At 41.0% G+C, this 13,736-nt stretch overlaps 1 protein-coding gene across 1 annotated transcript in view; it reads right to left on the reverse strand.

Moving 5' to 3' along the window:
• Nucleotides 1-13,736, reverse strand: part of lrpprc (leucine-rich pentatricopeptide repeat containing) — a 60,418-nt gene that overhangs the window by 16,516 nt on the left and 30,166 nt on the right. Inside the window, exons 24-29 of the mRNA XM_026189310.1 lie at nt 12,555-12,679; nt 8,779-8,885; nt 3,983-4,051; nt 3,765-3,855; nt 3,064-3,206; nt 891-1,014 (exon numbers count right to left, since the gene is read on the reverse strand). Of these exons, the coding sequence (XP_026045095.1) occupies nt 891-1,014; nt 3,064-3,206; nt 3,765-3,855; nt 3,983-4,051; nt 8,779-8,885; nt 12,555-12,679 (659 nt within the window). The remainder of the gene's footprint in view (nt 1-890; nt 1,015-3,063; nt 3,207-3,764; nt 3,856-3,982; nt 4,052-8,778; nt 8,886-12,554; nt 12,680-13,736) is intronic.

Here is a 13,736-nt window from a genome sequence, read left to right on the forward strand (position 1 = left end):
TGCGCCTTTAACAGCATCTGTTTTGAACAGTATTCACCCAAGACTGCTATATGAACTACTTCATTTCAAGTATAATTTGACATTTATTCTTTTCCCCCCCTCAATGAATCAGCAGGCTTGGCACTCAGTAGATTTCACCAATAGTACAATTAAAAAAAATGCTGGGTCAAGAGGAAAATGCCATGCCTACACAGCATGAATCAGCAGAAAGCAAAATGAAAAGGTGGGCAGGTAAAAACCCCACATGTCAGAAAGTTAGATGCTCAATTTTGGGGAGAAAAAACTTTCTTAGGAAAGAGAATCCCACGTAAGAGTGTAGCAGACTGTAATTTATCAAGATGCTAACTGGGGTTGAGCAAAGAAAAACATTTCGATGCTTTTGGAGATAATTTGTTTTGCAGGTGCAATACATACAGTGCCATGAAAAAATACTTACCCCTTCCCGATTTCTGATTTTTTTGCAGATTTCTTAATCGAAGATCAGTCAAAAATAACCAGAGCAAATACAAACTGTAGTTTTTAAATGATGATGTCATTTATTAAGAGGGAAAAAAGGTATCCAAGCCTACCTAGCCCTTTGAGAAAAACCAATCGCCCATTAACCTAATAACTGGTTCTGCTAACTATGGCAGAAACAACTGCAATCCAGCGTTTGCAATAACTGGCAATGAGTCTTTCACATGGTTTTGCAGAAATATTGCACAACTCTTTGAATATAAAACAGAAATTGCCTGATAAACAATTTCTATTCTCTTATATTCTCAAATTCTAGTTTTAAGAGACTGGAATTGGTCATTTTATACACCTCTGATGTTTTAAGTATGGCAAATGTAGTATGTCTCCCCTCTAAGTCTTACAGGAGAACAATAGCAGGACCTCCTGCTGCTTACCTTTGGCCTTGCCCTTCTTACAGAGGGCCAACAGACGGACCTGGTAATCACTAACACTTTCAGTTGCAGTGGGGGTTGTTGCGAACTTGACCTGCTGTGTGGTGGCAGCTTGCTGGTACCAGGTCTAGAAAAACAACACACAAACACACGTGTAAAACAATGCTTAAACTCAGTCTGATGCCCACAAAATGCAGCTACACCAAGTATTAAGGTCTGAAACATGTTCAGCTGTGTCCTGGGAAAGAGCTGGTGTGTTTATGTGCATATATGACAGTGCAATAATGCCTGACAAGCAGGGCAAGGTCCCATAATGCTCGATCACCCATGTAGCAGCAAGGGAAGGGGGTTAAGCTGTATCGGCTGGGGGCAAATTAGGTTTGGCACCCCAGGGGCAAAGGAAAAGTGTGCGTGCTAGAGAATGTGTGTGCTGGAGCGGGTGGTGTCAACTCAAGAGCCCCTGGGGTCACGAAGTTCATCGCTTCAGGCAACGGCAATCACTTTCTGTCTCATCATGCTTCAGGCTGCTTCAGGCGCGCACACCAAGCTCAGGAAAAATGCATAGTGAAGGAATGAAGCAAACAAGAGGAATTTAAGGCTTTAAGACTTCATCTCTTTACTAATTATTGTATTTAATTAGTAAAGAAATAAAATTTAATTCTCTCCATTTAATTTCGTTACAGCTCAACACTCATATCGAGCCAAGCATCAAGCGACAACCATATGGTAGCATTTAGTGTCTGGCTAAATTAGTCTGGCATTACAGATTTAGAGACAGATCGAGCTGTAATTCCTTTCACCAGCCAACCGGTCTGATTGACTACACTTCAGATCAGAGCTTCAATCCTGTTTCCTCTGCATGTAATGAACAGGGGCTTAAAGTGGAGCAGAGTAGGGGGGCTGCATGGAGAGCGGCTGATAAGAGTTTTCAGAGGTTGTTTGGGGGGCGTGGGGGGGTTGCTCCTACAATCAGAGTCTGAGGTCAACCTGCTCTTTGGTTAATCGATTCAGTCAGCAACAGTTTTATTCAGACAAAAAAAATAAACATGTAGTGTCATCTAAATTTTAAAAAAAGCAGTAATTAGACCATTGTGATTTGAATGAGGGAGTGCAACTTTTAAAGCACTTTGCCACATCAGTACAGGACCAGTAATGTACCGAATATTAAATGTAATTATTGTGTTATTACCATGCAATTTTAGGTATAAACCATCAAAGAGGGCTGAGCAAGCCTTAGAATTGATTACTATAAAACAAACAAAACACTAACAAGGCACAAAATAAGAAATACAGGAAAAATAAAATCAACAGCACCGCCTGTTAAACAGTCACAAAAGTGTTAGAATTAAAAAATATTTTAAAGAGAGAATTATAAGAATAAATGAAATTGTCATTCTGATCTCAATCATCAGACTGTTCCTCCTGTTTGAACATCAAAACAGAGCTCAGTATCCAAAAGTCCCTGTTAGGCTATGAGCTCAATGCTTGACATTTTAGGTGAGCTACACTTAGTGTAGGCTAGAGAAGTGGAATTCTTTCTGACCAATAGGTAATATATAAAAGTTATTATCAAATGAACTTTGGAAGGTTCTGAGATAGCCAGGATTTGATGCCATTTAGAAAGGTCAATAGACTGTCAAGGCTACTGGTGTTGCACAGCAGAGAGAGATTTAATACTGTGTTATGAGCAAAACTGAATGGGCAATATTAAGGCTATGAATGATCTGGCTGAGAGGAAGCATTATATTCAAACCATAAGTGGTCCTGGGACAAAGCCTTGGGGAACGCCTCAATGATTTGTTAATTATTGATTAAACAATGACTTAATATAATATCTCAAAATAGCAACAATCTCACATCATAAAAAATAGCTTTTTAGACAATAAAAATTCAAAAAAAGGGAAATATTACCTGACAGGTAATTACTTCAACTGATCAAATTGACTGCTGTGATTAAAGACTTAAGGACACAAACTATGAACAGGCCCACTATGTTGAGTCTTACCATTGGTGCTACAGGGCTGTATGTCATATTTAATATCAGGCACCTTCACAGCTCTTTCTTCTTGCCTTTGCTTTTAGGTTTGCCTTCCCTGCTCATGGCAATCATCTTTCTAATAACAGACCTGCCAACTGAGCATTATTGGGATTATCATTTTATTGCAAGGGACCTTACCTCAGGTACCTCGAAAGGGACCTCCTGGCCATTACTCTTCAGGATGTCTGCCAGTAAACGCAGAGTCCTCTCCCTGGGAATGACGTTCTCCTCCTGCATCTTCGTCCACATGGCTTCTGCCTTCTGCCAATTGTTGGTCTCCTCTGAAAGCAACCAGAATCAAAGCAGTGAGAATGAGAAAATGTTTATGATTTGTTATTGGAAGCCATGACACACAGACCTGTGAGCCTGTATAGTCAGCTCACTACCCAGCATGCTCAAGAGAGCAATTTCTGACAAAGCGCTCCATGCTGAGAGAAGGCAATCAAAGCACTAATCTGATCAACAGACTGACCCTCAACTATGCTGTAATTTATCAAACACACCAGCTAGTGGTGTGTGCGTGTGTGTGTGTGTGTGTGTGTGTGTGTGTGTGTGTGTAGGGAAGGGTAATGGGTCGACAATCAGCTTTAACACTCCAATCACAAGCGTTATCTGTTCTGCTCTCCAGTGTAGCAATCACACCATGTCTTCTGCTGACTTCTGACTGATCCCATTCTGCTGCACACTCAAGGTCTGGGAATGAGCTCAGGAGGCACACCCAGAGGTGAAAAGTCGCAACTGAAGATGAGGTCGGGGGGGGGGGGCAGTTTGTAGGTCAAACCCACAAACAGAGAAACCAAATAAAAGAGCACACAGACAAATGAAAGGAAAAGACTTACTGCAGAGTCGGAGGAGATAATTGTACATCTCATCTCTGTCGCACTCAAACAGCTTGGCTGTCATGTCCACCATCTGCTCCAAGGCCTCTAGCTGTACACACAGACAGAATATATACTTTAACTTTGTTTTTGTTTTTTTTCTTTTATATTCTTTCCTTCTTCTTCTTTGTGTGGCTTTGGTAATTTTAGGCCTGTGTGTGTGTGTTTGTGTTACCTACCTGGTTATTTAAAATGCATTTCTCTGCATACCACTGCACGCGTCCAGGCTTTGCCCTCAGCCCAGGGGTCTAGATAAAAGAAAACAGACAAAAGAAATCAGTTGATTAATTGATAAATAGCAGCTTCAGTAAATTGTTCCTCACATGTCTCAGATGTCAAATAACTGGTCAGATGCTGCATAGCAACAAGATATACTTCAATTTTTTTATTTTTTTTTATTTTTTACTTGATCCCGGTTAATAACATCTTCCAACACCAGGCTTATATTTTATCAGTGTCACTATTATTATTACTACAATGTCTGTACTTCATGCCAATTGTCTTTGTTTCTTTACTTCTATTTATATTTGCTGCAATTTCTGCTGCCCTTGACTAGGTCTCCCTTAAAGGAATTTTTATCTCTCGAAACTAAAGGACAAATAAAAAAAACATTACTTCACTGTGCACAACATAGGGTGGAAATCAATATAATACAAAACCATTAAAGCATTATCCTTAACATAACACTGATCCACCCGTACCCCAGTATAAAGAGTCCTTAAATATTAGCATCTATTGGTGTAGACTAATAACGAGCTGATATACAACAGATTTTAAAAATTAAATGTGTCTGCTGGCAGGAGGCTTTGTGAAAGTGCAGTGGTTTTACAAGATCATCAATGATGTATCTTCAGTCACTCTATTTCTAAAGATAATGTGTTTGATAATTAGTTTGGCAGATTATCAATACATAAAAGCTAAAGGGCAATTTACTGATACAAAGAAAACAGAGCTGATATATAATATGTGTTCAGGAGTCGGACACATGCATTTAGCAAAGCTACATCTGAGGAAATCATTGAGTTTCACAGTGTAGTGAATATGTCCATTAGAAGTTCGCAAAGTACTTTTTCGCTTTAAATTACTTTTTCAATAATCAGTTATCCAAAACTCAGATTTGACAAATTTGCAGTGCTGTGCAAAGATTTACGGATTTCAGATTTTTGTTTTTAATCCAGTAACAACATAGAAGCATCTAACTGATCTGAAATTTCTTCTACACTCCAAACATACAGCCAGATTCATAAGAAACATATATTCTGCTCCACAAAGAAGAGGAAGTCATACAAAATATGCTACTGTATTTCAGAATAACAGTCTGGGAATAAATGAAGGCAGAAAACTCAGAGGCAACCCAAACAAAGAGGATTGTTGAGTGCATTTTAGAGCAATATTGATACAAAAAACTCTCATAGCTAATGTATATCGTGGGGAGCAGGAATAGCAAATGTTTGCCACGAATAAGTTTAAAAACCCAGTGAAGCCACTTCCAGTACACTCTACCTTGTAGTAGAGACCATTATCTAGGACTCCACAATGCAACACTGGAACTGTCCTATATGAACTGTGGAAATACTACAGAAAGACCTCCCACTACACTCTTGAAAATGGCGTTTAAAAAAGGAACTTCAACAATAAAATTATGATTTCAAATGCAGAGAATCTGCCGCCCCGGCAGTTACAGCCAGGAGATTTGCTCAGATTTTTAGGACACCAGTGAGATGCAGACAGACAGAGTGTGTGGGCTGTCAATAAAGGCTGACATAGATTGATCTGCAGGCTCATGTAGCTATGATTTAGTCTGATATGAGGAGTGACTAGATGATTATCATGGAATAACAGTGATCAGGATTTCATCTGTCTCCTGGGGGCTTTGATACAATCTGAATAAGACTAGGATTGAGAAACCTCACTCTGCCTGTCTTCCTGGTAATCTGGCTAAGGAAAAAAAGAAAGAAAAAAAAAAAAGAACAGACCGATCTGGCAGGAAGTTAATCTGAATGAGGATCAACAGCGCTCAATCCCTGCTGGCCTCTTTGATGGGAGCCCATCATACTGTGAGAGAGGGGAGAGTAAAAGGAAAGACCAGCTTCATCCCTTCCCCTGACTGCCATGCTTTCCTCTTTCAATCCCCACTTCTCTCAATCCCTCCCTCTTCCTCCAAATCTCTCCTGCTCCTCCTCTCCATCCCTCTAGCTGTCCCAGGCAAAGGCATTATGTTCTTACCCAACCAGCCAAAGGGACAAATTAAAATGTGTTGCACTCACTCTCTCTCAGTCTGTCTAATCTTCTTAGAGACTAAGGCCTGGTGCAAGTGCTCCATCTCTTTGCCTCTGATTCCTTTTACTTGGTAAAGTCTTGAGGGCTCAAAGCACCACAACTGCTCACTCTCTCTCTCTCTCACACACACACACACACACACACACACACACACACACACACACACACACACACACACACACACACACACACACACACACGAATATGTTTGGGATTTTGAATCCATCAGGACAAATCTCCCTAATCTGGGCCAAAAACAAAATCCTCAGAAATAAGAAGGCACATAGTTTACACACACGCATGGTTACATGAAAAGAATTCAAGTTCGAAACAACCCCCACGCCCCCAAAAAACAAAAGGTCGCTCAGAGATCAAGGAAACATGTCAAACAGCTCAAATAAAACTATACTGGAGTCCCTGTTGACACCTTGCTCAGTGTCTTGCGTAGCCTTTAGTTGCCAAAGCATCTTCACAGGTTTCTCCCACCTACTTACGTGCATAGACAAAAAGAAAGTGCTGGAGTCGACCTTTCCTCACCTCCACTTAACAAACCCTCTCCATCTCAATTCCTAATGTCCTAATTCCACTAATCACCTGGCCACTTAGCCCCCCACACACACAAATACACACATGCAGAGGCAAACCCCTCTCCCTAACACAAAAACACATAATGGCTTACCACTCTTTAGCAATACTACCTAACCTTGACCATAACACACACAATAATAGGCCTGGCCACCTGACAATCCCCTATCTAACCATGACCATTTAGCACAAAATTGGCCACCTTTCTCTATCATTACATTTAATTAGCTGTGATTAATCAGCTGCCAATTATACCAAACACAGCCTAAAGAGAGACACCACTCTGGACTACCACTTGACGCTCTCACAGGGGAAAAAGTATTTGTGCATCTGAGTGTGCGTATGCATATTTGAGTCAAAGATATAATTCAATTGTAGTTTATCACCTCAGCGGTGGATCTATCGCCATCCAAGTATAATACGGGGGAGTTCAAAAGTGAACTTTGTGTTTAGACTGTTCTAAAAGTCTGTGAAGGTTAAGTGAATCCTGGCTTTTGAAATATATCAACTGCCTTTTTTTGTTTTCTCCTGATTAGACTCTGAAAGACAGCAAAGAAAAGCCGTTAACTGTAAAACTGGGGAACTGGAGACCCAGTTGCCGAGCAGTCATTCCTGACATATTCTTTTAAGTCCACCATAGACCCTCACGCTAACCATCTGGCAATGGAATTTACATTACTGGGACCCGAGCAAACTCTGACAGACTCGTGAAAAGTATAATCCCTGCTTTAAGGCGTTCACAGATACATATCTACCAGCACACTCTAGGCTGCAGGTTGATTTTTGTAATTGTATTATCAGATCTATGGAGGCATATGTTAGATAATGGGATGAAGAGAGAAGCTGAGCTGTGAACTGGTCACCACCTGGTGGTGCAGTAGATCAGGTGGCCGGATAGGCCTGGCGTGCCCAAACATACAGAAAGGGTGCAATGGAAGTGTCTGGCAGAGGCCCTGTTCTGTGGATCTTCAATTCCCACCTCTGAGAGAACTAATCAATAGCTTCCTGAGGCCAGGGACGTCGAGTCCTGTCATGGCAATAATTCCCGAAATAAATGGAGGAGTCCAGGGAGTTTCAGTGTAATCAACAGCGACTATAGTAATGAGAGAAAAATTCTACATCTGAAGAAAAGTGATAACTTTGTCCAGAAAAGCAGATAAGGAAAGATTACAATTATTTATTTAATAAAAATGCCAGTAGATGTGATACTTTGTGTGAAGTAGTAAATACACACTATGGTTAAAAAGCAGCCATTGTCCACTAACATCTTGTATGCTTTAATTTTCAGTAGGCATGTAAATAGGCTTGCTGGACTTTTAAATCAATATTCCTGCATTTTTTTTCAGTTGCAGTCTGGGGATTTTTGTATGTACTGTGCTACAACATTTCAGTGGGATTCAAATCTGAGCTATTTTTTCCATGACGAGGTCAGCTGTACATCTATTTACAAGGCATCAGCAATCTCACACATGTAGCACGTAGCTGACTCGCTATTATAAGTAGGATAACAGTCATACAATCTAGCGAGAGCCACAATAACACGCTGATAATATTTAAGAGGGTTTGAAAATCCTCAAGAGGGACAAATCCCCATTTCAGTGCACGCCAGGACATGCGAGAGAGAGCAAGGTCAGGGCGAGGGAGTTAAGATATTTTTCACTGTTTTGTTCTCATTCTGATCGGCCTTGTTTCTGTTCCTCTGTTGTCAGGCTCATCCCTCTATTCATCTGCTCATCAATCTCTCTATTTTGTTGTCCATTCCCAACCCCTTCTCCATTTATGTGAAAATCGCTTCTTATCTGCCCGCTTTGCCTCTCTCTTTCTCGCACTAATCTACACAGATTTTAAAGCAGGACTTAAGATGACAAAGATATAAATATTCATAGAATATTCAGGTCAGATGATTTACAATAACAAAAAGAGGGTTGGCAATTCCATCCTACATGTCCTGTGCGGCTTATGACGGCCATGCACACCGGAGAACAATTTTTCATCAGCTAGATTCTCCAAGACTAAGAAACTAATTTTCTTTGGAGATCTGATCTGATCAGAGGGCAGAGTGCAGTCTAACAAAAACAAATAAAACCTTCCAATAAAGACACAATGTTACCTCGATGATCTTCCGGGCCTCGCGGTAGCGGCCTGTCTGCAGGAATGCGAAGAACAGGTCATAGAGCATGGTCATCTCTCCTCGCTCCTGGCTCACAAAGTCCATGGCTGAAGAGAAAGACAGACAGGCGAGGAAACGGAGCAGAGAAAGGTCATGAATAAAAACGCACGTAAGGTAAACAAACCCACCACACACTTCATTTCCTTCTGATTCCATTATTTGGCACAATGTCCCACTCACAAAGCAGCCCTATCAAGACAGCTCTCAAACAAACACAGGTCCCGAATGAAAGCCTAAGCTGCCCCGGTGAACTTGCTAAAACGCTCTGCTCAGCGTTACGTACTATCTCCATCCAGCAGCTTCAGAACAGGTACCAGACACACAAACAAACACACACTCTGCAAACTTTCAGTAACCTAAATGAATCTGCATATTCAGCAAACAGAAAAAAAAGAATAATCCTACTCCCTTCATTTGCACTCATTTAAAGCTGGAAATATTTCACTGATTGGCTCCAATGTGAACAAGTTTTCAGAGTTTCTGACTGGATTAAATGATGTAGCATTTTCTATGTGCAAATCCTATCTTCCCAAGACTGAACCACACCAGCAGGATCCTGTTGAAACTTCCAGGTTAAAAGTATTCTGTCCTCTTCTTATCTGAAAATAGCTCAGTAGTTGCTATAATTGCCAGACCCTCTGAAAACCCTATACTTTATTTTTCTGTTGGTGCTTGAAACCAAACCAAGGTCACACATGTGAATGAAGATTTTGACAAGCTGTGTCATGCTTTTAGTGTGTTTTGGACAGCTGAAGGCCATTCTGCTGGAAGCTTTTCTTCTCTTTTATTTTAAAAGGTGTATTTTAAGGTGAATTTTTAGACTATTCGTGCACTGCATCAGCATGGGTCCACAGGGGTACTCACGATGCTGCGAGTGCGACTCAAGGTTTATGTCACAAGTCATCCTCTCTGATGCTTTATATGATGGAGTGAGAGGCGGTGTAATTTGTTATTCGTAAGTTGACACTGCTTTACATGCTGGCCTCTTTCAGCACTTTAATCAGAGTTACTTTGGATTTAAGGGTGCAGCGACTAACTGTGAGGGTTTGTCACCTTTTGGCATGTTGGGGGAATGAAAGGAGACAGAGGGGAGGGAAGGAAGTGGAGAGGTGCTCCACTGTACAGTTTCAACCTTTACGTACTCCAGAGCCACTTGCCCCAGCGGCTCACCGAACTTGACCTTTTCACCGCATCGCTGTCAACATACAGGGAGACTGTTCTAAATGTGACTGGCTGACATGCTTCACCGTGACCCTGGTCTGAACCTTTCTCACTCTCTGGTCCTCTTATGCTCTCTTGGGATTGTTGGCACTTGTTACATGTGCGTTTAACGCAAACACTGAATGAGCACTTTAGAATAGCTCCTCCCCACACACAAAGACCCAAATGAATAACAAAAGGTTGGAGTCAATCAGAGGAAACAAAAATGGTTCACGCTAAGCTGGAGTGGGGGAAAAAATTTGGATTATAGCTGTGAGACGCAGTGACAGAGTACACAGCTATTCTGAACTTCTGAACTCTGGGGAATCCTGGTCCAGTGTTCAGATTAACCCGTCTTTTGTCACTCCTAATCTGTAGGTTAATGAAAAATGTTTGAAATCCCACCAGGACTATTCTTGTTTGCATGACAAAACAAACATGCATGTTATAATTTATAAATGAAAAAATTTAAATTTAAGAAAAATGTAAAATCTTCTCGTCCTTAGAGGATGTGGAACCACTAAATATTTGATTTGAGCTCGATCAAACAACCTGAATGATCCCGTAGTTATGTTTTTTCCCTCTTGCCTAAACCCCAGCTATAGCATATGGCTGCCCCTCCATAAATCAAATCAAACCAAACCAAAATTTATTTATATAGCACATTTAAAAACAACGTCATCAAAGTGCTTCACAAATTAGGAAATAAATAAAATAAGACAAATTTACCAAACAGCAACACAAGACAAGACAAACATAGAAGCCAACCAAATGATAGTCAAAATAACTTAAGGCTGTTTGATATAACGATATATATCGGATGACGATATAAAAACGTCTATCGTTTCATTTTACGCTATCGTTTGTTTCGTGGTGTCGCAAAATAAACCGTTTACAGCAATATTTTTTCATCGTTGTGATGGTCACTGTAGTGGCTATATTAATTTCTTAAAGTTCTCTCTTTCTCTTATATTTAATATAACCACACTACAGGCGGACAAGCGCCTGTTTTTATGCGTTGTCGTTAGCAACAATGACAGTAAAACCATCGCATGTCCGCTTGTTTATTTTCCACATAAACCTTTCACAATAAAGCTCAAGATCCTGTTGAGACTTTTCAAAATAAACGTGAAAGAGTATGCAGAGTGTTTACGGATGAGAAGCAAAAAAGAGCCGCCAGGTGCTAAAAAAATAAACCTTTGACTCAAACGTTAGAACAGGCTTTTCCCCGCAGCACGCCGTGTAATAAATACTCACAAAGAAAACGGCGGCCGTTACAACTTATGTCTAAAAATGTACAGTTTCATGCAACACTCAACTCCAGGTACACGATACCCAGCTGGAAACACTTCACGCAAGTCGAGCTGCCCGACATTCACAGAAGTTTCAGAAAATGCAAAATGTTTTTGTGTTGATAGAAGTCTTATATCGGGATATGAGATTTTGGTCATATCGCACAGCCCTAGTCATAGTCAAGGTAAAAAGATGAGTCTTTAAGCGAGATCTGAAAGACTGAATAGACTCGGAAGTGTGATTGGCAATAGGGAGACTGTTCCACAGTCCAGGTGCTGCGATAGCAAAGGCACGATCACCTCTGGTTTTCAGCCTAGACTTAGGTTGTATTAAGAGCATCTGGTTTGAAGATCTTAGTGCTTTTTAGGATTATACAAATGGAGTTCTGTTAAATAGCTAGGCACGATATTGTTTAAGATTTTATAAGTGAGTAAAAGAATTTTAAAATCAATGCGAAATTTCTCAGGAAGCCAGTGTAAGTTGGCTAAAACTGGAGTAATATGATCATGCATTCTGGCACCTGATAAAAGGCTGCAGCAGCGTTCTGTACTAATTGCAAACGGTAGAGAGAGGAGCGAGGGAGGCCTAAATAAAGGGAGTTACAATACTCAAAGTTACTCCCTAAGCCCCTGCTCAGACCACAGGCAGTATAAAGGTTGGATGAAGCTTCCTGGCCGGAAATGTAAGGACAATACAGGAAGTGCCCTAAACTTTCATCAAAGCAGCTGTTTGCCCAGACATCTATAAACACTTTCCGATTAGTTTATGAGCTCAGCCGCTAATTTTGGGTCAAACAAAATATAGCAAAGTCTATTTTCTATATTCTAGTTAGTATGTTTCAGAAAGAAAGATTATTTCAGATATGCTCACTGGCTAACAACGTCTGATTGATGAATCGTTGGTCAAACTACAAGTCACACCCATCGGTACCTTGAAAAGGATCTATGAGTGATATGACAATAGCAACATCCATGTTTTATAGTGGGTTATAAATATATGGTTCTGTTGGAGGTTTCTTCCTGTTAAAAATTAGTCCTTGACAAATGCTTCCTTCTAGGGGATTGCCAGATTCTCTAATAGTCTTTACAATATTAAGGAAAAATAAATAAATAAATTGCCCATTAGTATTTTTTTTTAATACAAACTGATGATAGATGGGTTACTGGATGTGGAAAAAGGTAGCTGAAGGACAGGACGTGATGACTATGTACAAAGTGTGTAACCTTTCTGCAGTAACTCAGTCTCTCCTTTCTCCACCAGAGCAACAATAATGTCGTGGATGCGAGGCAGGTGGTTGTAGCGCTTCTGACACTCGAGTGCCGCTTCGAGAGCTCCGGACACGTCCTTACTGCAGATACAGACAAAGAGAGAGAGAGCAGAGAGCGAGTTAGATGCCAGGTCTGTGCAATCAGTCATGTACAGGATTGTGTCAGTAGAGAATAGAAGAGCGTATCATGGGGTGTTAACCCTGTGACCTCCCATTCAAGCACTATGACCCACCCCAACAATACAGGCCTTTGAATTCATGACAGCACAACTGTGGGCGATGAAGCCTTTTGGCCCCAATACATCATTCTCACACAATCAGGCACACTCTCACACACCTATCTGTGAGGGGCTAATGTCTCTCTGGACAGGCTTTTAGAGGGGAAGCAATGCAACAGATAAAAGGACTCCACTGATCTTTACCCTCTCTGCTCTGCTCCTCTTGCGCCTTCAAACTTCTCTTGCTCTTCCTTTTGTCTCTTCAACGCCCTTTAACCTTCCCCTCATTTTCTCTTCTCTCATTTCCCTTTTCTTCTAACCTTCCCGTCTTCTTTTTATCCTTCCGTCTCTCTTCCTCCACACCATCTTTTCCCCCCCATGCTGTCAGCTCTCACACTCCTCCGATGACCTCACCCCCCAGCTGAGCAATTTAACAGAAATATGGCAACAAAATTAGTCCCCCCCCCACCCCGCCAGCAGCATCACCACAGCTTCATCTCATGTCACCCCCCCGCCTAACCTTCTACTTTCACGCCTTCCAACAAACAAAAGAGCATGCAGAAGGAGGATGAGTGCACCTGAAGGAGTGATAACGAGAGAAGTAGAGAGGCAGAGATAGGTAAAGGAAGTAAGAGAGCAAGAGCAAGAAGGGGGAGTGGGAGAGACCACATCAATCCCCTCTATTGTGACAGCGCTGCCATCAATCTAATCTGTTGATTGGGTAATTACCATGTCAATCACACAGAGGTCAAAGCATATAAGGCACCCACAAAGGAGGCAAGGGGCAGAGTGAATGAGTGAGAAAAAGACAGTGTCAGACAGAATGGACAGGTATAGTTTTTGCAGTGTTTTTTTCCCTCTCATCTAATCAATTAAATAAGCAGATTTGTGAAATATGTCCAAAAAGACCAACAACTTTA

This window comes from Astatotilapia calliptera, chromosome 13 (assembly GCF_900246225.1).
Source record: "Astatotilapia calliptera chromosome 13, fAstCal1.2, whole genome shotgun sequence".
NCBI classification, from domain to species: domain Eukaryota; kingdom Metazoa; phylum Chordata; class Actinopteri; order Cichliformes; family Cichlidae; genus Astatotilapia; species Astatotilapia calliptera.